This window comes from Phocoena sinus, chromosome 10, assembly GCF_008692025.1.
Source record: "Phocoena sinus isolate mPhoSin1 chromosome 10, mPhoSin1.pri, whole genome shotgun sequence".
NCBI classification, from domain to species: Eukaryota; Metazoa; Chordata; class Mammalia; order Artiodactyla; family Phocoenidae; genus Phocoena; species Phocoena sinus.
Genome location: NC_045772.1, coordinates 10434813 through 10460391, shown reverse-complemented (window position 1 = coordinate 10460391; position 25579 = coordinate 10434813). Strand labels below are relative to the sequence as shown.

General features: G+C 57.1%; 3 protein-coding genes across 4 annotated transcripts; all 3 read left to right on the top strand.

The window, feature by feature from the left end:
* Positions 1–6628: 6628 nt before the first annotated feature.
* On the top strand, positions 6629–8860 carry LOC116761287 (histone H1.0). Its single transcript, XM_032647068.1, has one exon. It carries the CDS (start codon positions 6909–6911, stop codon positions 7491–7493), a length of 585 nt encoding a protein of 194 aa, XP_032502959.1. The 5' UTR covers positions 6629–6908; the 3' UTR covers positions 7494–8860.
* Positions 8861–9337: 477 nt separating this feature from the next.
* GCAT (glycine C-acetyltransferase) lies at positions 9338–15602 on the top strand. The gene is made up of 9 exons (XM_032646767.1): positions 9338–9586; positions 11074–11204; positions 12452–12553; positions 13025–13171; positions 13752–13906; positions 14042–14124; positions 14320–14491; positions 14874–14995; positions 15275–15602. The coding sequence occupies exons 1-9, from the start codon at positions 9388–9390 to the stop codon at positions 15424–15426; spliced, it is 1263 nt and encodes a 420-aa protein (XP_032502658.1). The 5' UTR covers positions 9338–9387; the 3' UTR covers positions 15427–15602.
* A 140-nt stretch (positions 15603–15742) lies between these two features.
* Positions 15743–22140, top strand: GALR3 (galanin receptor 3). 2 transcript variants are annotated; one of them, XM_032646770.1, is made up of 3 exons: positions 15743–19321; positions 20362–20739; positions 21363–22140. In XM_032646770.1, the coding sequence occupies exons 2-3, from the start codon at positions 20381–20383 to the stop codon at positions 22123–22125; spliced, it is 1122 nt and encodes a 373-aa protein (XP_032502661.1). In that variant the 5' UTR covers positions 15743–19321; positions 20362–20380; the 3' UTR covers positions 22126–22140. The 2 variants fall into 2 exon arrangements, with proteins under 2 accessions (XP_032502661.1, XP_032502660.1); XM_032646769.1 differs by having other exon boundaries at positions 15743–20739.
* Positions 22141–25579: the final 3439 nt, after the last annotated feature.

The window sequence follows — 25579 nt, the reverse complement described above, 5'->3', positions numbered from 1 at the left end:
ACCTTAACTCCATCTGCAACCATAATCCCTCCTTGCCATGTGACAGAGCATACACACGGGTTCCAGGGATGAGGGCATGGACAGGTCTAGGAGCCATCTATCACAAGTAGCATGGAGAGAAACTGCAGCCTCTTCCTACAGTGGAACATACCACATTCTGAGAGAGATTCACTGTGAAGCTGGCCTCACTGGAGCCTTAGGGTCTCTGCCTTGCCCAAGGCCCTGAGAGGGATCCTAGCAATATGGGTCAGACAGTTCATTAGTAAAAGTATATTTCTGGATTTCATGATCTTTGTGGTATTTATTAGCTTTTATTTTTTTAAAAAAATATGAGTTGTTGTGAGTTCTTTTCTCATTCTAAATATGAACTCACTTTTTACCTAATATTCTATTACTGTATTTTTATTTATTGACCACACCCATGTGGTTTGTGGGGTCTTAGTTCCCTGACCCGGGCCCTCAGCAGTGAAGGTAGGGAGTCCTAACCATTGGACTGCCGAGAAATTCCCTATTATCGCATTTTTTATAAAAAGGACTTCAGGGCTTCCCTGGTGGCGCAGTGGTTGAGAGTCCGCCTGCCGATGCAGGGGACACGGGTTCGTGCCCCGGTCCGGGAAGATCCCACGTGCCGCGGAGCGGCTGGACCCGTGAGCCATGGCCCCTGAGCCTGTGCGTCCGGAGCCTGTGCTCCGCAACGGGAGAGGCCACAACAGTGAGAGGCCCGCGTACCGCAAAAAAAAAAAAAAAAAAGGACTTCAAAAACTGTATAAATGTTAGGTCCTACAAAACCAGTATGTGCTCTGATCACTGAGCAACAGCTGCTTGCACCAACATGACGACTCTCAAAAATACAGAGTGAAAGAAGCAAGTCACAGAAAAGAATACCCATGATATGCTTCTATTTGTATACAGTCCAAAACCAGGCAAAAGTAAGCTATACAGTAGTGTATGGGGTTAAGTTCACATAGGAAAACTATAAGAAAAAGGAGAGAATTGTTTTACAGAGTTCCAGGATAGAGGTCACGGAGGTATGGTTAGGGAGGGGGACACAGGAAACGGTTGTCTCCATATTGGTTTTAGAATTGTGTCACGTTGCATAATCTCTTGCATGGATGATGTATGTCATAATTTAAATTTCTGTTTTAAAATAACTGGGTTAATTATTTTAAGAAACAAAATTTTAAGCTTAGAATTCTGTAGTGGCTTTTGAGTGCACTCAGAGCAAAACTTACACCCCTTGCCGTGGCTTAAACCCACACATGATCCAGCCGGCTCTTCGGTCTGACGGCATCTCCCTCCACACTCCTCACCCTGTCTCCATCCAGCCACACAGCCTCCCCTGGTGCTTGATGTACATAAGCCCGCCTGTGACCCCCTTCCCAGGCCCCAATTCTCATCCTTATCTGCGCTTGACACAATCACAATTTGTAATGATATCAGTGCTGTCTCCCCAGGGGACTCTGAGCCCCGTGAGACCAAGCTGGGTCTGTTCTGTTCACACGTGGCACTCAGCCAAAGTAGAGGGTCCTTAAATGGAGGAAGAGGGAGGTAGAGGATCTCTCTCCTTGAACTCCAGATTCAGGATTCTTCCATGTACCTGACTTCTCAGCATCTCCACTCATACACCTGGGAGGCATCTCAAACCTAACCCGGCCAGAACTCTCAAACCCTCAGTCTTCCCTGTCTCAGTTAATGACAGCTCCCTCTTCGCTTGTTCAGGCCCAAATCTGTGGGGTCCTCCTGGGACCTGACCACTTCCCATCCCCTCCACTGCTGCCACCTGGGCCAAACTACCATGATCGCTCACCTGGATTACTGCAACAGCCTCCCAACCCTCTTCTGTCTTTGCCCTCTGCAGCTTCTTTTCCACACAGTAGCCAGAGTTGACTATGATTAACTATTTTTTAAAATAAATTTATTTACTTTTGGCTGCTCTGGGTCTTCGTTGCTGCGCGCGGGCTTTCTCTAGTTGCGGTGAGCGGGGGCTATTCTTCGTTGCGGTGCGCAGGCTTCTCATGGCGGTGGCTTCTCGTTGCAGAACACGGGCTCTAGGTGTGCGGGCTTCAGTAGTTGCAGCATGTGGGCTCAGTAGTTGTGGCTTGCGGGCTCTAGAGCGCAGGCTCAGTAGTTGTGGTGCACAGGCTTAGTTGCTCTGCAGCATGTGGGATCTTCCTGGACCAGGGCTAGAAACGGTGTCCCCTGCATTGGCAGGCGGATTCTTAACCACTGCGCCACCAGGGAAGTCCTATGATTAACTATTGCCTGGGTCCCACCATGTCCCACCTCTGCTCAAAACTCTCCAATGGCTCCCACTTCACTCAGAGTAAAAGTCAAAGTCCCTACAATGGTCCCCCAAACCCTACATGACCTGTGCCTCCTTTACTTCCCAGATCTTACCTTTTAAAAAACTCATCTCTTCCTACTGTCTCCTTAATTCAGCCACCCTGTACACTCCTGCCATAGGGCCTTTGCACTGGCTGTTCCCTCTGCTTGGAAGATTCTTCCTCCAAGAATAAGAATGGCTCCCTTTCTCACCTCCTTTGAATCTGTTCACATGTCAGCTTCTTCTTCTCTGACCACCCTATTTAAAATTGCAAACACCCTCTCAGCACTCACCCTCACCCGGCTCTAATTTTGTCTTTGCAATTATGGCTTTCCAACATACTATATAACGGACTTATCTTTTTAAAAAATATTTATTTATTTGGTTGCATCGGGTCTAGTTGCGGCAGGCTGGCTCCTTAGTTGCGGCATGCATGTGGGATCTAGTTCCCGGACCAGGTATCGAACCCCGGCCCCTTGCATTGGGGGTGTAGAGTCTTAAACACTGCACCACCAGGGAAGTCCCTATAATGGACTTCTTTATTTTATAAGTTTATTGATTTATTTTTGGCTGCGTTGGGTCTTCATTGCTGCACACGGGCTTTCTCTAGTTGCAGCAAGTGGGGGCTACTTCTCATTGTGGTGCGCGGGCTTCCCATTGTGGTGGCTTCTCTTGTTGCGAAGCATGGGCTCTAGGTGCGTGGGTTTCAGTAGTTGTGGCTTGCGGGCTCTAGAGCGCAGGCTCAGTAGTTGTGGCGCATAGGCTTAGTTGCTCCGCGGCATGTGGGATCATCCCGGACCAGGGCTCGAACCCGTGTCCCCTGCATTGGCAGGTGGATTCCTAACCACTGAGCCACCAGGGAAGTCCCTGGACTTCTTTATTTAGTCTATTGCTTATCTATCTTCTCCACTAGAATGTCAGCTCTACAAGGGCAGAGATCTCTTGTCTCTTGTTCACAGCCCTATCCCAGTGCCTATCCCAGTGCCTGGCACATATCAAGTGAACACCTTAGAGTTCCAAAGACCAGAATGAATGCATGTCTGCAGTGGGAAAGTCATTGGCTGGGGAGTCTGTCACCTGTCACCCTCCTTCCTCCAGGTTGACCCACCTTGGACAAGTCATTTAGCCATCATAGACATCCTCTCTGAAAAATGGAGATGTTATATATCCCCTGAATGTGCTCAGTAAATGCTGGCACATTCACACATGCATATTAGTAAAAACAGGACCCCTGGCATTCTAGTACGATTTACGCTTTTCCATACAGGATTTCATTTCACCCTCACACCAACCCCAGATGTAGGTAGAGCCCCTTTCTGATGGGTGAAAACACTGAGGGCTCTTTTGACAAGTGAAAAAACAGCAGAGAGGCCTGGGCCCCTCCCTAAGTGAATGAACAGGCGATGTCTGACCCCCTCCCCACGCCTGGGGCGGCCCGGCGTTCTGAGGCTCGAGAGGGTCCCAGGAGGGTCTCAGTGCGGGGCTCGTCATCGGGAGACTACATTTCCCAGGAGGAATTGCCCGCAGCTCTGCGGCTCCCGAATTTTTAAAGGGCTCGCGTTAAATGGGGCGGAGGGAGTTCTGCCGTCTGCCGGCCGGTAAACGGCTCTAAGCTGGGTGGGGACCCGAGACCGTCCTGCGAGGGTACGCGGGCCGGGCCGAAGTCAAGAAGCCCCCCGAGCTCTGCAGTGTCAGCGAGGCGAGGTGAGGCCAAGCCAATCTGGAAGCAGCCGGTCCTCTTCGTGCCCACCTCGGCCTCGGACTCTGTGCCCAACTCCCGGGGAACCCCTCCCAACACCCCCTTCCCCTCCAGTTCTCCCGAACGGGGGGAGGGGCGGTGAATCTCACCGCCAGCCGGGAGAAGAGCTGTCCACCGGCGGTAAAAGCCCCCGAGACCCCGAGGCGACCCCTCCCTCCATTTCTGGCTTCAGTTCTGGGAGAGAATTTACAGGTTGCTGGGATGGGCGGGGACTCGGGATGTGAGAGCTACAAAACGAAGTGAAGGCCTGCGGGCGCCAGGAGCCTCGCCTCGCAGTGCGGCCCCCCATCCGTCCTTCCTAGTCCCGTGGCCTCCACAGTAGATGAGGGTGATGGGGGAAGTGATCGCGTTACCTGCCTCCCCAGGCAGGAGGCGCAAAGGATCAGGAAACGGATGAAATAAAATTATTTCATCATGGTGCCACTGGACTCGTTCAGTCCTTATTTTTAGACACCCAGGGACCTGGGATGCGGGGATGACATGTCTCTGGGAGCACAGGGTGGAACGACATCTCGGACCTGGGGCTGACTATGTGGATGCCTATTTTCCCATCTAGATCTTAGTGGGAACCAGAAGAATTGTCTTTGAAAATAACCAAAACAAACCCACCAGAATGTTGTGTTTTTAAATCAGGAAACTTCGGGGTAATTGACAACATCCAAATAAGAAGGTTGACCTTTTAAACTAACCTGGCCCTTCCGGGCTTCTCTTCCCCGCCTGCGACACCAAGATAAGCCCGGGAGAAGGCATCCCATACGGACACCGAGTTTCAGGACTCCCCCTCCCCTTTCCCAATCATTTGGATTAATCCATCCCTTGCTGTGTGTGTGTGTGTGGGGGGACCCATTAATTTCCCTGGCCTCAGAGACTCCCAAGTCCAGTAGGAGCCCTTCCCCCAACATCTCCCAGTTACGACCAGCCCCCCCATCTAAACCTTCCAACCCTTCCCCTCCCTCTTCCTCAATAGCTGGTGTCTGCAAACAGCTCCGGGACCGTACGGGAGAGCCGCCTTCATAATTTTGACCAGCTATAAACCCCCACTACCAGCGTATTGTTTAAGTGAAGAGTGGCCGCCTCTTTGCTTAGGGAATAAAAGCGGGTTGTTGTGGGAGGAGGCTCAGAGAGCGAGCATCCTAGAATCTCAACCCAGGGCCCCTGCCAAGTGGGACCCTGCGGGACCTTGCACGTGAGTAGGACGTCTGTTGCAGACAAGGGGTCCCAGGAACTCTGGGGTCCCATCTGCTGGCCTCTAGACCGCTAAAGCCCCTCTGAGCCCCCAGGGTTCCCTACAGATGGTGGCGCCCCTTGCTTTCCTCATCTATACCTGCCAAGCAGCACGGGAAAAGATGTATACATTTTAACAAAGACATCGCATCTTCCCAGCAAAATGGCGGTGGTCCGGGCCACGGCTCCCTGAACAACTCACACGTTCCGAGGATTAGTCAGGACTCAAGCAGCGCGACCCCCTCCTCGACCTCCCCGCTAGAGCCCCATTTTCCCAAGCTCCCAAAGCTCTCAGGGCCTCTCCTCATCCCAGGGGCCCCCAAGACAGTCTTTGGTTAGAGCCTGCGGGGCAGCTCCTTCATTGTGGACCGCCCCCCTCACTGCCTTCAGGGAGCCTTGGGAGGGGGACTGGATCCCCAGGCTGGGCCCTAGGGGTAGGGGCAGCGAGCTCTGTCTCTGACACCCCAAAACTCCTAGGCTGAGGGAGGACTATAAATGAATTCTCAGTTAGGACATATGGAGGATGTGGGGGTCTTTGAGGAGAAGAGGCGGCGCGGAGACCCCTCCTCATTCCCTCAGGGGACCCGGGCAGCATTCGGGGTTCGGTCTCAGGAGAGAACCCCGACGTAGAGGTCAGGGGGCGCGCTGGGGGAGCGAAGACAGAGGAGGGGGAAGGGACAAAGTTTGAAAGTGCCCTTCCAACTCTTCCAGGGAAAGTTTGCTTAGGGGCCCCATGGACAGAGAGAGGGTAGAGGTGCGGGGGGCCCGGTGGCGGGATGACCCCCGAGAGGTGACCGGACCCCGGGGGAGGGACCCCTCCCCCCTGTCCCGGCTCGGCCCGGCTGGGAGTCGCCCGGCTCGGGGCCGCGTGTGTTAGTTGGGGCCGCTTTCGGGCCGCTCCGCCGGGCTGGGGGGTCCCGCCGCGGGCCGGGAGCGGGGTCCCCGGTAGCCCCATGGGGGAGCTTTGCTACGGGGGGTTTCCCGCACCGGGGCTCCCACGCCCCGCAGAGCCAGCCCCCGGCAAAGGGGAAATGTGCCGGCGCGCCAGCGGTCCTTGGCGCCGTTTGGGGCGCGTGGCGGGCGCGGGGGGCGGCGGCCGGGCCGGCGGGACGCCCGGTGGGGGAGCCCAGAGAGCCAGGCAGCGTCCCCGGGCGGCGGCGGGGAGCGGGAAGGCCCGGCCCGGGGGGAAAGGTCGGATTTGCTCAGCGGAAGAAACACAGATGGCGGCGGCGCGGCGCCATTCCGGGCCGGGAGCAGGCAGCCAGCAGCCCTGTCCTCACCGCGGTCCGCCCGCCGCCGCTAAATACCCGGATGCGCCGCCCGAGCGCCAGACGCGGAGCTGGGAAAAGGGAGGCAGAGGAGGCGGAGGCGGAGGCAGACCCGGGCGCCGAGACCGACCGACAGACCGGCGAGGCTGGGCCACGCAGACCCGGCCCAGCGAGTGCCCCCCGCGACCCGAGCAAGGTCCCCGAGAGACGGCCTCGGACTGGCTTGGGAGCCAGAGGCACCAGAGCAGATCCCGAATCAGGCTTTCCTGGGCTTCCGACGAGGGCTGGCCCTTTGGAAGGTGCCTTCTTCAACAGCAGGATCAGGCAGGCCACCATGACCGAGAACTCCACATCCACCCCTGCGGCCAAGCCCAAGAGGGCCAAGGCCTCCAAGAAGTCCACAGACCACCCCAAGTATTCAGACATGATCGTGGCTGCCATCCAGGCGGAGAAGAACCGTGCTGGCTCTTCGCGCCAGTCCATCCAGAAGTACATCAAGAGCCACTACAAGGTGGGTGAGAACGCCGACTCCCAGATCAAGTTGTCCATCAAGCGCTTGGTCACCACTGGGGTCCTCAAACAGACCAAAGGCGTGGGTGCCTCGGGGTCTTTCCGGCTGGCCAAGAGCGACGAGCCCAAGAGGTCAGTGGCCTTCAAGAAGACGAAGAAGGAAGTCAAGAAGGTGGCCACGCCAAAGAAGGCCGCCAAGCCCAAGAAGGCTGCCTCTAAAGCCCCAAGTAAGAAGCCCAAAGCCACCCCAGTCAAGAAGGCCAAGAAGAAGCCGGCTGCCACGCCCAAGAAAACCAAAAAACCCAAGACTGTCAAAGCCAAGCCAGTCAAGGCATCCAAGCCTAAGAAGGCCAAACCAGTGAAGCCCAAAGCCAAGTCCAGTGCCAAGAGGGCCGGCAAGAAGAAGTGACAACGAGCCTCTCCTTGTGGACACTCCTGCCTGTCTCCTATTTTCTGTAAATACTTTTCTCCTTTCTTCTCTCTTGATCCTCATCGGCAACCCTTTGCCCCCTTTCCTTCTGACTTTATAAAGAGACAGTTTGTATTCCTCAGAAATTAGGGAATAATTCATTTTTCCTTAACCAATCATGCCAGGACAGCAACAACAAATCTCATCTCTGTAATGATGAGAATGTACTTATATTTTTGTTTTGTTGATTTGTTACTAATATGCTTATGGGTTTGGGGATTTGGGTGGGTTTCTGTGTTTTGTTTAGTTAGATGGCTGGTTCACTCTGAAGGTCAAAGTCGTGGGGAGGGGGAGAATGGGCAAGGCAGCTTCTTGAGGCTAGATGACAGCGAGCCCAGGAATTGTAAGGTTTGTAGGAATACCTATGAGGCCATCGAGTTTTCTTTAAGTTGAGCACTGCTTGTGAGAGTTTCAGAACCTAGGCGCGGAGGAGAGGGGTGGCAGCAGCTGGACGGCAGAGGAGGGAGGTGGAAAAAATACCCTCTCTAGGCTGGCTTCCACCTCCCAGTGGTGAGCAGTGGGGCGTCCAAATCCAGTTTCCTTGTCACTTCTGTTAAGTCTGCCCCAGTGGCCTCCGTATTGTCCTAGAGACGTGGAGGGGGTTGAAGTGACAGCTGGCCTGAGAAACTGTGGCTTCTCTCAGTCAGCTGGAAACTAGCCACTGGAAGTGGGGGGTGGGGGTGGGGGGTGGTCTTTGGCTTCCGAAAGTCTCCTGTTAAACAGGAGTGGAAACTTTGGGGGAAGGGTGGAGAGCCATTCAGCCAAGTGCCTCAGTGTGCCCTGTTGAAACTTGGGTTTTTTCACACAATTGGATTGTATCCTAGGAGGACCTTTTTGCTTTTCCCCTGATTTTTGGTTCCTCCTGTACAAGAGGTGGCTTTGCTTAGCAGTCTGGTGGGGCTCCAGCCCTGCTGCCCACCACTTAAAAACCTCCCGACCTCTTTACTTCTGAGTCTTTTATAAGTAGTTGTAGATGGGGGAGGAGGGGAGGGAGGGGAGTGGACAGTAAGACATACTGCAGTCGAGTTTGAATTGCTAAGTAGTTGTAGAGAGCTAGGTCTGTGTGATGTGTGTGTATATGTATATATACATATCTAGGGCTAGTACTTACGTTTCACACCCGGGAGCTGGGAGAAAAAACCTGTACAGTCGTCTTTCCCTTGTTTTTAATAAAACAGAAAAACGTGCAATTGCGCGTCCCCCCCCCCCCCCGCCTCCTTTTTGTTTGTAAACAAGTGTTATTTGTGCCTGGAAGAATTTGCTGTCTTTGTAATTTTCAAACTTTAAAATAAAATTGAAAAACCTGAGCGATGTGTTTTTCCGTACTTCTAAGACTGGAGGAAGATGCGGAGCAATTGGACTGGCGAGCAGTGGGGGAAATCGGGGGGCGTTTGTACCTGAGAACCGGGGAGGGTTCCAAGAGCTCAACAAAACCCGGGAAACGCTAGGGCCGGAGCGCACGGAATATGCCTCAGCCTGCTTCTAGGTGTCTGCTTCCGGCGTCCAGAGGGCATCCCCTAACCTTCCGAGAGGTGGGTGTGGAGGCTGGGCATGGGAATGGGGTGGGGGTCTGGTGGGCCGGGCCCTGACTTGCCTTCCAACCCCCGTCGCCTCCCCTCCCCCCACACGGACAGCTCCAGTCTCAACTTACAAATCAATTCACTTTAGTCCACTGCAGATCCCGCCAGGCCCCGCCCGCCTATCCCGGGCCCCGCCTCCCCTGCCCCGTAGCTGAGCCCCTCTCACTCCTATTGGCTGCCGGAGCCCGGCCCCCGCCACGTGATCAGGCCGCGGCCGCAGTGCGCAAGGCCGGGAGCGGGCAGGCGAGGTGGGCATGATGTGGGCTGGCCGCGTCTTCCGCGCTGCGCTCTCCGGGGCACCCTGCGGCCACCGCGCGCAGTCAGCGCTGGCTCAGCTGCGTGGCGTCCTGGAGGAGGAACTGGAAGGCATCCGCGGAGCTGGCACCTGGAAGAGCGAGCGGGTCATCACGTCCCGTCAGGGGCCGCGCATCCACGTGGACGGCATCTCCGGAGGTAACTCCCCCTCCTGGGAATCCTCAGACCTGGCCGGGTGTTCGAGGGCCGTTCTGAGGCTTTCGCTGAAATGCGAGGTCCTGGAGGCAGTGGGCGGGCGGGAGCGCACACGTAGCCGCTGGACCCTTTCCCGTCTATCAGACCGACTTGCCGCTTCCCACAGTTAACTCTAACCTGGTTAGACCAGTTTCCACGGAGGCAGGTAATTTGCCCTTTGAGCACCTTTCTGGCTTAGAGGGCAGGGCTGGATCGATCCAACCCTATGAAAACGTGAGAAACAAAGAGAGACAGCTGGCTCCCACCGTACCGCTCAAAGAAGGGTGGTAGGAAGGGGGCAACAAGAAATCACGCATTTCCGGAGCTGCTGCTTTGTTCAGGCTTCTGCTAATTGCTTCACGTGGACTCCTGCACACGTCAGAACGTGGGAACGACTAATCCCGTTTACAGACGAAGAAGCTGACGCTCAGAGATGTGAAGTGGCTTGCCTAAAAGCCCCCAGCTAGCTGCAGGCGGAGCTGGGCTTTGGCCTAGATCTTCTGGTATATTGGAGCTGGAAGGTCAGCTAAATGGCCATAGAGACCAACCTCCTGGCCAAAATCACAGGGAGCAGGGGGCTCAAGGGCTGTTGCAGAAGTCACACCATGAATTGGCCCACCAGGCCTCCCTGGTTTCTGTCTCATCAGTGGTCACTGCCCATCTTGTCTGTGCCAGACCCCAGGTGGGTGCTGGTTACAGACAGTCCCCCCCCAAACTGCCTTCTGCCAAGGAAGTAGGCATGGAATCCTTGGGGCTGTTGTGCTCATTTGAAAAACAGAGGCCCTAGGAATTCTCTACCTTTCCCCAGGGAAGCTTGGAGCAGGGCAGAAAATGGAAAATTAGCAGACCTAGGTTCTCATCGTGTTTTTGCCTCTCCCAAGCTGAGTAAACCTTGCCCTCTTGAAGCCTTAGTTTCCTCCCCGGGTCACCTGTGTTCACTTTGGGCTTTATAATTCAAGGGTCAAGGTCTCAGAGGCAACCCTGCTGGGCATGCAGTTCTGTACCAGGCAGCAAAGTCAACTGTGTAGAGTTTGGGGACCGAGGCAGGCGTCTGACGCAGCCCTCTTCTTTTACCCACGAGGAAACCAAGGCCCAGATGAGGGGTGTTGGTGGTCTTCAGGGACAGAAGAAGCCAGTGAGGAAGGGCTGGTTCCTCTGGGTGAATGTGATCCAAAGCCAGAGTTTAAACTCCTCATCTTTCAAGGTGTAGCCCTGAGAGTCATTTTCTAACCCTCCCTCTCCTGTAGCTGTTGGATTTGGTGCTTCCGAGGGGCTCCCAGCTCCCCATCCTGGCCTCTGCCCCAGAACAGACTATACTGTGTAGTTGTTGCCTCCTCAAGGGTGAATCCAGGTTCATGTCCTCTCTGAGTCCCCAGGGCCTAGTACTGACACCTTTCCAGGCCCTTCTTGGCCCTGAGCTGCTGTGTCCGTTCCCCCGTCCTCCACCTCAGGAATCCTTAACTTCTGTGCCAACAACTACTTGGGCCTGAGCAGCCACCCCGAGGTCATCCAGGCAGGTCTGCAGGCCCTGAAGGAGTTTGGAGCTGGCCTTAGCTCTGTCCGCTTCATCTGTGGCACCCAGGTACACAGTAGGTGTTGCCCAGGCCGGGGATGGGCGGGGGAGGAAGGGGGGTGGTCCCCAGCGTTGGGCGCTGACTCCAGATGTCTGCTTCTGCCGTTAGCAGGGCTAGTTTAGGCAGCTCAGCTCATCCCACTAGAGCTGTCCACTAGAAAGGCTGGGTTCAGGCTTCTGTTTTGCTGTGAAGCCTTGGGCAAGAAACTTTCCCTCTCTGAACATCCATTTCCCCACCTGCAAAACAGAGCTCCTTACACCTGTTCCTCCTTGGGAAAGGAAGAAGAGAAGGCAGGGATTGAGATTAAGGTTTCCGGAGCTATTCTGCCTGCTGTCAGTTCCCAGCACCATTTATTGGTTCTGGTACTGTGGGCAAGTGTCTTAACTTCTCTGCGCCTCAATGCCTTCATTGGTAAAGTGGGGATAATTTTACTTAACAAAATTATCCCAAATCAAAGAGTTAATACATGTAAAAATGCTTAGAACAGTGCCTAGCACATAGTAGTGCTCTGTAAATGTTGGTTATTAATTTTATTTTGTAAATGTTACAAAATGAACTTTTATAAACATGAAACTTCCAGTGCTTGCTATGAGTCAGGTGCTGTTTCAAGGACATTACAAATATTAACTCATTAATGTGTATAATAACCCTACATGATAAGTGCTGTTTTTGCTCCTGTTATAGAGGTGAGGACACTGAGTCCCAGAGAAATTAAGTGACTTGCCCAGGGCCACACAGCCTGTTGTGGTGGGATTTGAACCCAGATGGCCTAGCTCAAGAGTCAGTGCTTCTGAGTTCTTGTGATTATTATTACTTGTCCTTTCGGAAAGGTGAAGGTGAAATGAATGGAACTCTTGACTCCCATCCAGGGCACTTTAGACTGGACAGCTTTCAAATCTAAGAAATGGAGGCCCAAATGAACCTAGAGTTACTTATGTAATCCTCTTTTTTGCCATTAAGCAACAAAGGCACTCAGTTTGATATCGGGGAGACACATCTTCCTTTGCCATTAGCACCCGTAATTTTACCATCAAACCCCCATTATAAAACGAAGACCCAACCAGGAAGAAGGGCGCCTAGTGGGCCCCTAATTCCTCAGTGGGAACCATGTGCCAGACTCCTGTTGGCTCTGGGTGAACCTTGTGGTGCAAAAAGTAGGAGGAGGATCTGTTTGTGGCCCTGTGAGCCTCTGTCCCCAGGACTTGTCCCAAGTGGCCCAGAAGGCGTTAACACCTGTTTCACTCACTTACTTCAGAGCATCCACAAGGATCTAGAAGCAAAGATAGCCCGCTTCCACCAGCGGGAGGACGCCATCCTCTATCCCAGCTGTTTTGATGCCAACGCCGGCCTCTTTGAGGTGTGTGAGGCCACGGGTGGGAGTTGGTGAGACCTGCGAGGCTGTGGAAGGCTTGGGAGTGTGCAGTCCGGAGAACTTGGCTGGATGCCCAGTGCCACGCCGAGAGGCTCCAGTGTCTGTTTCTTTTGAGGCCAAGGTTGGGCCAGGAGGTCTCCAGGAGGAATCCTGGGGCTTACAGGGAGGCCAGCTTCCAGGGCATTTGGAGGATAACCTCCTTCAGCTGGAAGGCTGAGGGTGTTAGGGGCCACACATTCACCAAACATGTTCTCATCTCCTTTGGCTAGAGCAAAGGCCCTGATTCAGCCCAGTCCTGGGGCTCTGGGGACCAAGATAGAAGCAGAGGGCTCCTGGCCTCCCTGCCCAGGAGAATGCCCTGGTTGGCAGTGAAATATTGATTAAGGGGGAGTCATAAGGGAGGGAGAGCCCCAGGGTGGTTGGGTGATGGCTCTACTCCTAACTGCCTTCTGCCAGGCTCTGCTGACCCCGGAGGACGCAGTCCTGTCGGATGAGCTGAACCATGCCTCCATCATCGATGGTATCCGTCTGTGCAAGGCCCACAAGTACCGCTACCGCCACCTGGATATGGCCGATCTGGAGGCCAAGCTGCAGGAGGCCCAGGTGGGGCAAGGCCTAGCGGTTCTAGGGGCCAGGACTGGGCTTATCCTCAGTCTTGCTGCTGCACCCAGCACTACCCCCCCCCACCCCCACCCCCACCCCCCGGTGAGGGAAGCGAGGCTTACAGAGGCCAACTCCTCACTCACAGACAAACAGCCTGAAAGTTCGAAACAACCAAGATTTGAACCCAAATCCTCAGACCCAAAGCTTTATTCCGTTGCATAATACTGCCTTGAGTTTTAGTAAGCACCTTATGCATGGCAGTCCCCTGCTGGGCATAAGGGTGGGATGAGCTTATGGGCAGAACTGGCCACACCCCATCCTGCCCTCTGGGAGAGGAGGCTGCGAACATTCTTCCTGCCCAGTGCTGAGTGTGGCTCCAGACTGCCCTGGAAGAGGTGGGTAAAGCTCAGAGAGGCCCCAGTGAAGGAGAGGATGTACCAGCTTCAACATGGTGGTGCTTATGTGCTCACCTCTGTGCTGGGCACTGGGCGAGCTGAGCCTTTAGAGCCCCGAGCGGCGCAGAGAGTGAGTGGTTTGGCCCAGCTCATGGTACCGGCCACCTTCTGTATCTTCCCTGCAGGGACATCGGCTGCGCCTGGTGGCCACCGATGGGGCCTTTTCCATGGATGGCGACATCGCACCCCTGCAGGAGATCTGTTGCCTTGCCTCTCGATATGGTGCCTTGGTCTTTGTGGACGAATGCCACGCCACTGGCTTCCTGGGAGCCACAGGACGGTGAGAGCACACGGCACCTGAGGCCTTGGGTTGGACTCCAGGGCGGGTGGGAAGCCGGGAGGCCAGCCCCCAAGCCCAATCCGTGATCCTGGGGACTCAGGTGGCCAGTGGTGGCAGTGGCAGCTTCCCTTGCAGGGGCACAGATGAGCTGCTGGGCGTGATGGACCAGGTCACCATCGTCAACTCCACACTGGGGAAGGCGCTGGGCGGAGCGTCAGGTGCCTACAGGCTTGTGCCCCTGGGCTCCCCTCATCTACGTGCAGGGCCCTGGAAGAGGGAAGGTGGGGAGGGGAGGCCTGGGGCTGCAGGGAAGGAAACAGCGGGGACTGTCCTCTCAGGAGGGGCATGGGGTAAGCTTTGGCTCCTGGCCTCTGACTGCCCCCCTCCATCCCCACCTCTGTCCTTGTTCTCAGGGGGCTACACTACAGGGCCTGGGTCCCTGGTGTCCCTGCTACGGCAGCGTGCCCGGCCCTACCTCTTCTCCAACAGTCTGCCACCTGCTGTCGTCGGCTGTGCCTCCAAGGCCCTGGACCTGCTCATGGAGAGCAACGCTATCATCCAATCTATGGCGGCCAAGACCCAGCGGTGCGGTCTCGGGCAGGGTGGGGCCAGCGGGGGCGAGGAAGCTGGTGAGGGCCTGCCCTGCATGCCTGCGCAGGCCCTAGCTCCCTGCCTACGGGTTCTGCCTCTGCCCACCCCACTTCCCCAGCGGGTTGCACTGGGACTCGGCTCTCTAGGCCAAGGACTGCCTGCTTGCCCAGCTCCCTCTTCTCTCTGCCTCTTCCTTCCATTTCCTGGCACATTTCTCTGCAAATGCTCCCCATCTGCCTCTCTGGGTCTGCATCTCTGTCTTTGTTGGTCCCTCCTGCAGACTTGGCCACAAACCTTGGGTCACATGCCCATCAGGAGAGGGTGTGATTGCTCCACAGCCCCCCAGCTCCCTGTGACACCCAATTTGTGCCCACAGATTCCGCAGTAAGATGGAGGCTGCTGGCTTCACCATCTCGGGAGCCAATCACCCCATCTGCCCTGTGATGCTGGGTGATGCTCGGCTGGCCTCTTGCATGGCGGATGACATGCTGAAGAGAGGTAAAGGGGGCCGGGGCATGAGGAGTGGCTGTGGGTCCTAAAAGAAAAGGAGGGAACCCCTAGACTGTGAATACCCCCCTTCCCCCTGCTCTACTACCCGTCTTAGACCAGCTGTCTGTCCAAGCTTGAAAACCCTAGGCCATGAGGCAGTCCCATGTCTGAGATCTTGGGCAGCTCCCTTCTCCTCTGTGGTCCTCAGAAAAGGAGGAGCTGTATATCATGCCCCAAAAGCCTGTCTGGCTCTGGTGAGCCCCAGGTTGACTCTCTCTACCCTCCCAGGCATCTTTGTCATCGGGTTTAGCTACCCCGTGGTCCCCAAGGGCAAGGCCCGGATCCGGGTCCAGATCTCAGCGGTGCACAGCGAGGAGGACATTGACCGCTGCGTGGAGGCCTTCGTGGAGGTGGGGCGGCTGCACGGGGCACTGCCTTGAGTCCTGGGTAGTGACAAGCAGAGCCAAGGTCCCCCTCCGTCCACAGTGACAGAGAGGGGGGCCTTTGACCAGCCCAGGCCAGAGGCTCTGAACTCTGTCAGTCCTGGGGCCAGGCTGGGGTGAGGCCTGTGCTTGTGGCTGTGAGTGTGAAGTAACAGTGTGGAAATTGGCTGTGACGTGTTGGTCTGCTTTATTCTCTCGGAGCAGCCCCAGTCCTGCGCTGGTCGAAGAATCGGCAGGAGCTGGGGCTCTGCGGGCCAGCTCCTGAGGACTGTGATAGATCTCAGAGCTGACCGCCTCCCCCAGATTAAGATGGGACCCAGGCAGCTCGGGTAATAGAGGCTGGAGCCACTGTTTGGCTCCGTTGGATTCTTTCCCGCTGTCGAGGGCAGCTGAGCCCCAGCCCTGCAGGCCCCTTCCCGCGCCACCCACCCGCCTACTCTGCAGCCTTGGTGGACGCCTCGTCCTCTGCTGCACATCCAAAGGATGGCCTACAGCTGCCCAGATAAGAAGGGGCTGGGCACCCAAACCCATGTTTGGGAGAAGCAGAAGATTCAGCCCCAGAGGAAAGATTGTCTGTCGCTATTGGAGAGGCCCCCGATGGTCTGGAACTCTGTGTTCTAGCCCACTTTGTTCCTGCCTCTGTGGCCTTAGGCAGGCTCCTCCCCCGTGTGTGCCTCAGTTTCCCCCGCTGTACCAAGAGTGGCTGTTATATTGGTATCGGTGCCTCTCCATTTCCGTATTCCCGAGGCCTGCTGGTCTGAAGATCAGCCGCCAGGGGGCGTAGCGAGCTCAGCCTCTGCTATCGCCCCGCCCCCTCCAGACTTCTGGCCTCGGATTCAGCTGTTGCTACAGCCCCGCAGGCAAGGCCCCACCCTGCCTTACCCCCGACAATGGCTCGCTGCTTCCCTGCTGAAGATGACTGTCCCCTTCCCGCAGTCGCAACCCGTGGTGCTTCTCTCTCCATTGCCCTCCCCACCTCAGCCTTACGGGCACCTGGTGGGGGTAAAGGATGGGTTCTGAGTCACTGCGCCTCCAGCCTCAGCATGTTGTGGGCTTGGGAAGCTCGTAGTTTGCTGGCGATAGGGCAGGGAGGGTGAAAAGGCGCTTCATTAACGATGGGACCATGTTTCTGGCGCCCCGCGTCCCCAGCCCCCCCTTCAGCCTGGGTGTCTAGGGATGGACAGTCTGGGTGAGCTCTGGCCCAATCCATTAGGATCTTAATGCTGGGATTCTGAGAATCCTAGCCTGTGATCCCGAGGAGCTTGAGGCTGGGGTCCAGGAGTTCGGGGTGCTAGGGGATGCAGCCCCAGGGGAGGGAGCTGCTGTGGCCACATCAGGGGCACAGACACGGGTAGGGCATCAGGCACTAGGTGCACTCCTACAGCAGCAAGTACACACAGCCTGGTGCCAGCCCCTGGCCAAGCCAGCAGCTTGACGTGCATGGTCTGCTCAAGGTGGCAGGTCATAGTGGGTGGCCATGAGCAGCCACGGGGTGACAAATCGCAGAAGGTGAGGCTGAGATAAGGTGGACCTAGGTGAGGTCCATCAGCCAGTGGCGCACAGCGAGCACCGTTGCGGCCTGTAGTTCCCAGGCGCCGCCGCTGACATTGTGGGGCGGTGGCGGTGCCTCGACACCGTGGGCCAGCTGGTCGCGGTAGAGCACCACATCATCAGCCAGCTTTCGGCTCAGCGTGTGGAGCTGTGCTGGCCCAGGTCCGCCGCGGCACAGCTCCTCCGCCACCATCCAGAGGGCTCATAGGAGGTGCCAGCAGGTGCAGTGGCAGCCCTGGGCACACATGCTTGGGCTTGGGCACGTACTGGTCATCGCCAGAGGCCAAGACAGGCTATAGGGCCGAGGGCCAGTCGCGGACAAGCTGCACTTACACACCCTGCAGAGCCTGGGTCTCTGGGGACCACTCCCAAGGCCCATCATCTGTCCTCTACGTTGGGTGCAGGGTTCAAGGCCATAGTCACCGGGAGCAGCAGTTGGAGCAAGGGAAGACGGGTGCCTGGGGCCCGCTGGGACTCGGGCCATAGCGAGGCGCCCTTCCTGCCTTCCCCACAGGTGGTCTCTCTGGTTGCCACCATACTCCCTCCTCCTCTGCTATCATATCAGCAGCTCAGCCTTGCTGCTGCTGGGAGCTCTGCCCTAGTACCGCCCCTGCCCGTCCAGAGCTTAGCCTCCAACAAGGAGGGACATGGTGGGCTGGGGGCTCCCAAGCGGAGGGACGGTGTGTCAGGGACCTCGGGGCTTTCAGGGTCCAGGCCTGCCACATTCGTGAGTCCAGGCTTCTGGGAATCTAACAGTGCATTACTTTCATACAGGGTGGTTGTGGACCCCTAAATTCTTAAATCCCACCACACCAAGTCTGGATCCTACAATTCTGCTCTTCAGAGATCACACGATTCTACGATTCTAATTCCTTAATTCAATTTTGATAGCTCTGAATTCAGGTTTGGAGAATCTAGGTATGATCCCTAATATCTTCAATTCAGTGAGTCTCTGCTTCCAGAAATTGGGGGATGCGCTGCATCTGGGATGGGTGACATGAGGCTTTAGAGGTGCCTGAGCACTGGTGAAAATCCCAGGGCCCGTGGGAAGCCAGTTCTGAAGAGTCTCTTCCCGGCTCCTGAGGCCTTGGTTACAAGTCCTGTCTTCATCAGCGTCCCCTCGGACTGTTTTCTCTCCCCTTTCACAGACTTCTTGACATTCGCCCCACCCAGCTTCTAGAAAGACACCACACCGTGCCTACCAGCTCTCCTCTCCCTTAATTCATTACAGACAGCATCCTGGCCCCACTACACTTGTCTAGTTTTCAACAACCACCTTGTTGCTGAATCCAATGCACCTCACACCCCGGGTGCTGGCCTCTAACCCTCTGGAAGCATGTGGCCATGTGGCCCACTCCTCCAAGAGGTCCAGACCAGAACCCCATGACTGAATGATACAGCCATTCACCGAGACCTAGTAACCTCTTCGGCTGTTGCCTGGACAAGAGGCTCCTAATGGCTCACTCATTAAACCGCTCCCCTTCTATTCATCCTTTTAACCCCAGGCCGTAATAAACTAATTACACAATAAATGCGCAGGTCCTGTCCCTGCTCTAGAACCTCCTCTAGTTCCCCATTCCTCTCAGGCTAAAGCCAGACTCTTTGGACAGGCACATAAGCCCTGCAGGCTTCAGGCAGACTGAACCCCTAGAACAATCTTAGGGAAACTGGTGGGTCTCAGGGGCCAGGAAGAGTAGTTCTATCTGAAGTCTGCAGCAAAGGGGCTCCTGGATTCCTAGCATAGGACACCCCACCCCACTCAAGACTAGGAGTCCCGGGACTTCCCTGATGGTCCAGTGATTAAGACCCCGCGCTTCCAGTGCAGGGGGTGGTCGGGGAACTAAGGTCCCACGTGCCACACAGCGCGGCCAAAAAAAAAAAAAAAAAAAAAGACTAGGGGTCCTTTCTGAGCTTCGGTTGGAGCCCTTCTTGGAGCAGGGAGCAGAGACGATGGGGAAGCAGGACCACAGGAGGTGAGAGGGCCAGGAATGGACTGGGCCCTGGGCACAGAGGGGTTAATTACAAAGCGAGAATCTCAGAGAGCGAGATCAATGGGTTACTCGCTGCAGAAAGAGGCAGAAGCAACGCAGAGAGGCAGAGGAGAGCCGGACAGAAGAGCATGCCATCCGGGGGAAATCAGGGAATGAGGAGGAAGTGGCTACTTCTTCGGAAGGAGTGCCCAAGTCCAGCTCAGCAGAGGAAGGCCAAGGAGAGGAGGGAGCCTTGGGAGGCAGACCTGTACCTGCAGGTAGGCACCAAGGGGTGGCCACTGAGCCAGGAGGCAGCTTCAGCCTGGCCGGTTCGCCCAGGATCAAGCAGGAGCCCAGTGCCCAGGGTTGAGGTAGGTGTCGCCCATCCTGGGCTTTGCGGGGACCTGCTGCATGCTGGGGTGGGAGACACAGATATCACCTTTCCTTCCTCCTCCCTGCCTGGCTCCCTTGCCCTTAATACGTCCAGCCACCCCAGAGGTCCAAGCATGTAGGGAGACCCCCAGGTAGCAGTCGATATGGGCCATGGGTGGGGCAGGGGTAAGAGTGAGCACAGCTTGCGTAGATGCTCGTGTGTACGCACACACGCGCGTGCACAGATTGTCAGAAGCGCTACCTGTTACAGGCTCTCAGATGAGTGCTTCAGCCTTGGAGTCAGGGTACCAGGGTGGCAACAGCCCCAGATCTGCCACTCATAGTGTGGTATTAGCCTCCCGTGTCCCCTCTCTGAGCCTCAATTTCCTCACGTGTAAAAAGGGGGCAGTGACTTATATGGTTCTCCCAGCTGTGCCACTGTCATGCTCTCACTAAACTGGACTATCAAATGACTCAGGGACGTCACCCATGTTTGGCTGAATTTGACCTATGTCCCAAAGTCTTCCTTAGGACTTCCCTGGTGGTCCAGTGGTTAAGACTCCACCCTTCCAATGCAGGGAGGGCGTGGGTTCGATCCCTAGTCGGGGAACTAAAATCCCACATACCGCGTTGTGTGGCAAAAAAAAAAAAAAAGCCTTCCCTGTATTTCAGATCCCCATTGAAAAATCAGCTCCTGGGGTTAGAGCTGCCCCTCCCCCCACCCCACTTTGCCTGTGTCTTTACCTGCATCACGGTTGAAGGTGTCTATCAACTACCTAATCAGCCCTTCATGCCCTGGGCTATGGGGGTGTTCCCCAGGAAATTGAGAAACCCACCTTAGACACCAATGAGACTCTGTCAGGAGCTTGCACAGTGGGTCCCAGTGATAACTTTTGTCTCTGTCCCCACCCCCACCCCCATCCCCCACCAGCTTCCAGCCCATGGGACCTGGCCAGGCCCGGGGTGGGGGACTAGGCCCCTGAGTTGAGTAACCAGAGTTGGGGGCTCCTGCCTGAGGACTCCAGCTTCTCTTCCTCAGGTGCCTGTCTGATGAGGAGATGGCTGATGCCCAGAACGTTTCGCTGGACAGCCCAGGGAGTATGGGGGCTGTGGCAGTGCCCGTGGTCTTTGCCCTCATCTTCCTGCTGGGCACAGTGGGCAATGGGCTGGTGCTGGCAGTGCTGCTGCAGCCCGGCCTGGGCGCCTGGCAGGAGCCGGGCAGCACCACGGATCTGTTCATCCTCAACCTGGCAGTGGCCGATCTCTGCTTCATCCTGTGCTGTGTGCCTTTCCAGGCCACCATCTACACGCTCGACGCCTGGCTCTTCGGGGCCCTCGTTTGCAAGGCTGTGCACCTGCTCATCTACCTCACCATGTACGCCAGCAGCTTCACGCTGGCGGCCGTCTCGGTGGACAGGTGAGCTGTGTCGGGGACCTGGCCGGGTCTGGGCTGGGGAGGGAAGACCTGAACAGATTCTCATTGGCCTTAGAAAGGAGGGAATGGGGGACCAAAAAGGGACATAGGAGGGGGGAGAAGGAACAGCTCCCCGGCCCCCACCAACCACTCCCTGGGCACCTGCAGGGCATGCTTGAGGGGATCATCCTGCCCTCCCCCCAACTCCATTGGGAGCTTCCGGAGAACATCTCTGTGTCCCAAGTGTTAGCTCAGGGCCTGGCACGTGATGTCTGTAAGAGCGAAATGAATGGCAAAAGGAACACACCAATGAATTCATCAGATAGTTTATTACCGCCCACACCTGGCTCAGGTTGTGGTCAGACTGGCTTTCATGGCCTGAAACTTGGGGTCAAACCCAGGCTCACTCTCTAGCTGACAACCTCGGGCCGGTCACTTCTCTCTGAGCCTCTGACCCAGCCCCGCTAGGTGCCAGGCGCTGCTCTAAGCGCTTTGCGCGCTGACTCCGTTCATCCCCACAACCTCCATGCGAGGCCGGGCGCGCGATGCCCGCCCACCCCCGAGGTTCAGACACGGTCGTCTAGGCGGCCGCCCGCCCGCCTCGCTGACACCGCGCCCGCCCGCAGGTACCTGGCCGTACGGCACCCGCTGCGCTCCCGGGCGCTGCGCACGCCGCGCAACGCCCGCGCCGCCGTGGGTCTGGTCTGGCTGCTGGCGGCGCTCTTCTCGGCGCCCTACCTCAGCTACTACGGCATCGTGCGCTACGGCGCGCTCGAGCTCTGCGTGCCCACCTGGGAGGACGCGCGCCGCCGCGCCCTCGACGTGGCCACCTTCGCCGCCGGCTACCTGCTGCCCGTGGCCGTGGTGAGCCTGGCCTACGGACGCACGCTGCGCTTCCTGTGGGCGGCCGTGGGTCCCGCGGGCGCGGCGGCTGCCGAGGCCCGGCGCAGAGCCGCGGGGCGCGCCATGCTGGCGGTGGCCGCGCTCTACGCCCTCTGCTGGGGCCCTCACCACGCGCTCATCCTCTGCTTCTGGTACGGCCGCTTCGCCTTCAGCCCGGCCACCTACGCCTGCCGCCTGGCTTCGCACTGCCTCGCCTACGCCAACTCCTGCCTCAACCCACTGGTCTACGCGCTCGCCTCGCGCCACTTCCGCGCGCGCCTCCGCCGCCTGTGGCCCTGCGGCCGCCGCCGCCCCCGCTGCCCCCCGGGCTCCCGCCGCGCCCTCCGTCGCGTCCGCCCGGCGTCCCCAGGCCCTGCCGGCTGCCTCGGGGACGCTAGGCCTCGCGGGCAGCTGCCGACGGGCGGCGGCTGGGGCGGGGAGCCGGGTCGGGAACCGGCCCGCGGCACAGAGGCTGGCCGGGCCCTGCCTGCCCGAGGACCGGAATAAACCTTGTCTGCCTCCACTCTGCCGGGTGTACGTCTGTCTGTCATTCCCCTTCCCCCTGGACAGGACGCCCCTAGGGGATGGGGCCAAAGCCAGGAGCCCTCTGAGGAGGAGTGGCTGAGCTGGGGACAGACACTCAGTCCACTGAGTGGACACCCCTGGGCGATGAAAATGGTTCAACGCAGCCAAGTGCAGGCCCTTAGCTAGGCAGCCCCAAGACGCTGTCCATGACCAGGCTGACAGGAAGGAGGGCAATCCGCCCGCCCATCTGTATGGGGTGTTACATTCCTCAATCTAATTATCAAAACAGCTTTGCAAGGCAGATACGATCAATTCCACTTTATAGATGTAGACAGCAAGAATCAAAGAGGTTGAGTGGTTTGTCACATAGCCAGTGTTTGGCAGAGGGTGGGTTCAAACCCACTGCTGTTTAACTTTTTCGACTCAGTAGAACCGAATACGGTTTTTCCCTTTTTTTTTTTCTCCTCAGATCCCATGGTTTCCAAGGTTTTTCTTGGTTTTTCCTGATCCTCCATCAGCCCTCCTCCCCAAACCTGCAGCTCCCCACGCTCAACTGGAAGCCCTAGAAACCTCAGAGGGCTCCCAGCCCCCTTCCTTAGGAGACTTATGTTCAGGTACAGCGAGTGCTGAGGGCTTCCCCCCGGCCGTCGAGTCCTAGGTCCACTGCCTGACCCAAACCCCTCGCATTATTCTTTCAGCCGTTTGGTGCTCCTGGCTACGGGGAGGCGCTGAGCCACACTCGGGCCCCAGCTGGCCTTCCAGCAGCCCTGATTACCCTGTGGCCCCCTCCCTACCTGTCCCTGCACACAGCTGGCGTAGTCTGTGGTGTGGAAACCTCCTAATTAACCAATAGATCAGTCTCGATGGTTGCGGAGCCGCTCACTTCTTCCCTCACCGTAAGCCAATAACGCTTATTAGCTTCTGGCTGAGTCCTGAGACCTTCGGCTTCCGTGTCTCTCCAGCACACCTCCCGGCTGCTGGGCACCCTGGGAAGGCCCTCCCTGACAGTGGGCAGCTGCTGAGACCTCATCACTGCCTGCCACCTGCCACAGACCCAGGGGTCAGGACGGCAGTCAGCCTTCTCAGGGGGAGGTTGAGACGCAGCTGGGGAGCGACCGCTGCAAGGGCGCAGCACGGGGGCTGACACCTGGTCCTGTGCTCTTTCTCCCACGTCTCTGCCAAGATGTCCCCGGCTGGCTCAGGCTGCGGCGGTGGGAGTGTTTCCTGGAGGGCAGGGGGTGTGATGCTGCCGCTTCTGCAGCCCCCATTGTGGCCTCTGTCTCCCTGAGGCCATCACTCACACCTCGCCTGGCTCATCCGTGCCTCGTACCAGTACCAACCCCCGCAGGCAAGGGATATTACCTCTATTTTCAGAAGTGAAAACCGAGGCTCAAGGAGATGAGGTACTTGACCAAAGCCAAGTGGCAAATTCGAGACAGAGCCAGGATTCTAACTGGGCGAGAGGGATGGCTCTCAGGGCAGCCCAGGCAGCATCGGAAGAACATCTAAGAGCATCTGACAAGGTTTGCTACACAACAGTGGTGAGTGCCTGCAAAATACAAGTGGGGAACAAAATCTCCTGGGGTTGGCTTATGCTGTGGTTGGTCCAGTCACCCAGCTGGGGTCACCTCTGTGCGCATGGACAGGTGACCGACTGGGAACAGCCTACCTCTAGGATGGGCAGGAGACAATCGCCCAGCCGGGGAGTGGCAGATCCAGCGCCTGAACCTGCGTGAAACCCCAGGCCCAGGGGAGGGGTCGGTCAGTGGAAGCCCTCCACACACAGTGGCCTGGCAGAGGGACACTCATACAGCCCAGGCCCTTGGCTGGACCCCAAGGCCTCCTGCTTCTGAAGGGGTCTCTCTGGCCCATTGGAACCAGATAAAGAAGTCCAGACACCCCGACTAATGGAGGGCAGTACAGCCTGCCCAGGGTAGGCACACGACCGGTATTTGATACATGAGGACAGAGGTGCCAGGGAAGGAAAGACGTGACCCTCTCTTTTCTTCTTTCCTTTATCCCTCAAACGTTTGAACGCCTGCCCTAAGCTAGCCCCTGAGAGGAAGCCAGAGACAGCGTGAATTTGGCCTGGTCTCTGCCTTCTGGGAGCTCTCAGTCTAGCTGGAGAGCCAAACACCAAAAGAAGAAAGGATAGCACTGTGTTATGGGGCCATAAGGGAAAAGTACACACAGTTTGAAAGGGCCCAGAGGAGGAAACTCCTGCCTTCCTGGGCAATCGAAGCAGGAGTCCCAGAGGAGATGGCATTTAATGTGCATTTTCCTGGGAAGAGGTGGGAAGGGCCTGCCAGGTGGAGTAACAGCTTGTGCCAAGGCAGGTACAGGTGGGAGCAGTAAGCGGGCTTGTGTAGCTGAAGCAGGGCGGGGTGGGGCCTGGGGAGCCCGGGAGGGTGGGTGCAGTGAGATCACGTGTGTCTCCTAGGCTAGCTGGGGGGCAGGAACTTCATCCTTCAGGCAGGCAGTGATGCCATTGAGGGTTTTCAGGAGGGTAGGTGCCCTAGGGTTGCTGTGTACAGGCTGGGTTGGAGGTGCCAGGGTGGCAGCAAGGAGCCCAATCCAGAGGCTGCTCTGTGAACCCTGGGCCAGGAAAGCTTCCACCAAGGGCCGGGCCTAGGACTAGGAGATTATTTTTGCCATGGCTTTGGCAGGAAGATTGATGGCCTGCTGCCGGGCTTGGGCTCGGCCCCTGAGGTTCCTGGGTCTGCCTCAGGGGGCTCATAAAATGCTTGGAAGGGCAGATGGTTGTAATCCTTTGGTGGAGAGAGCCAAGTCCTGCAGGGCCGGAGGCAGGCAATGGGGGCTGGGGTAGAGGCTGAGCGAGCCCTGGCTGCTGCCTCATGGAGAATCCACCCGACCTGAGCCTCCTGCAGGGTCTCAGGCCAGGCTCAGGGCAGCCTGGAGGTCCCAGGGAGGAGCTCCTCTTGGCTGGGGGAGATTTGAATTCTGCAGCCCTCTCACCCTCCTGTTTGTGCAGACCTCTTAGGGATGGGCCTGCAACATTTATGTCTGAACACCTACTGAGTACAGAGTTCTCCTGCAGTAGAGAAAGACAGAAGCACAGGGGATTGTGGGAGCCCAGAGGAGGGCCCTAACGAGCTTGGGGAGGCAGAGAAGACTTCCTGGAGGAGCTGATGCCCAAGCCAAGTCCTGAAGTGGGAGTTAGGACAGATGGGGAAAGGAGAGATGGGAGAATACACACACAGGCCACCTGGGGTCCTCTACCTGCAGTCTGGCACAGCACGAGGAGCCGAGGGCCTGGGACAGGGTACGCGGGAGCCCCAGCAGGAAGTGAGGTGGGAGAGGTGGGCGGGAGGGGCAGCTGCAAAGGATTCTGTAAATCCTGTCTGAAACCGAGACTGTACCTTGTCCTGAGGGCAATGGGGAGCCACGAAAAGGTTTTAAGCAAAAGAGTAACCTG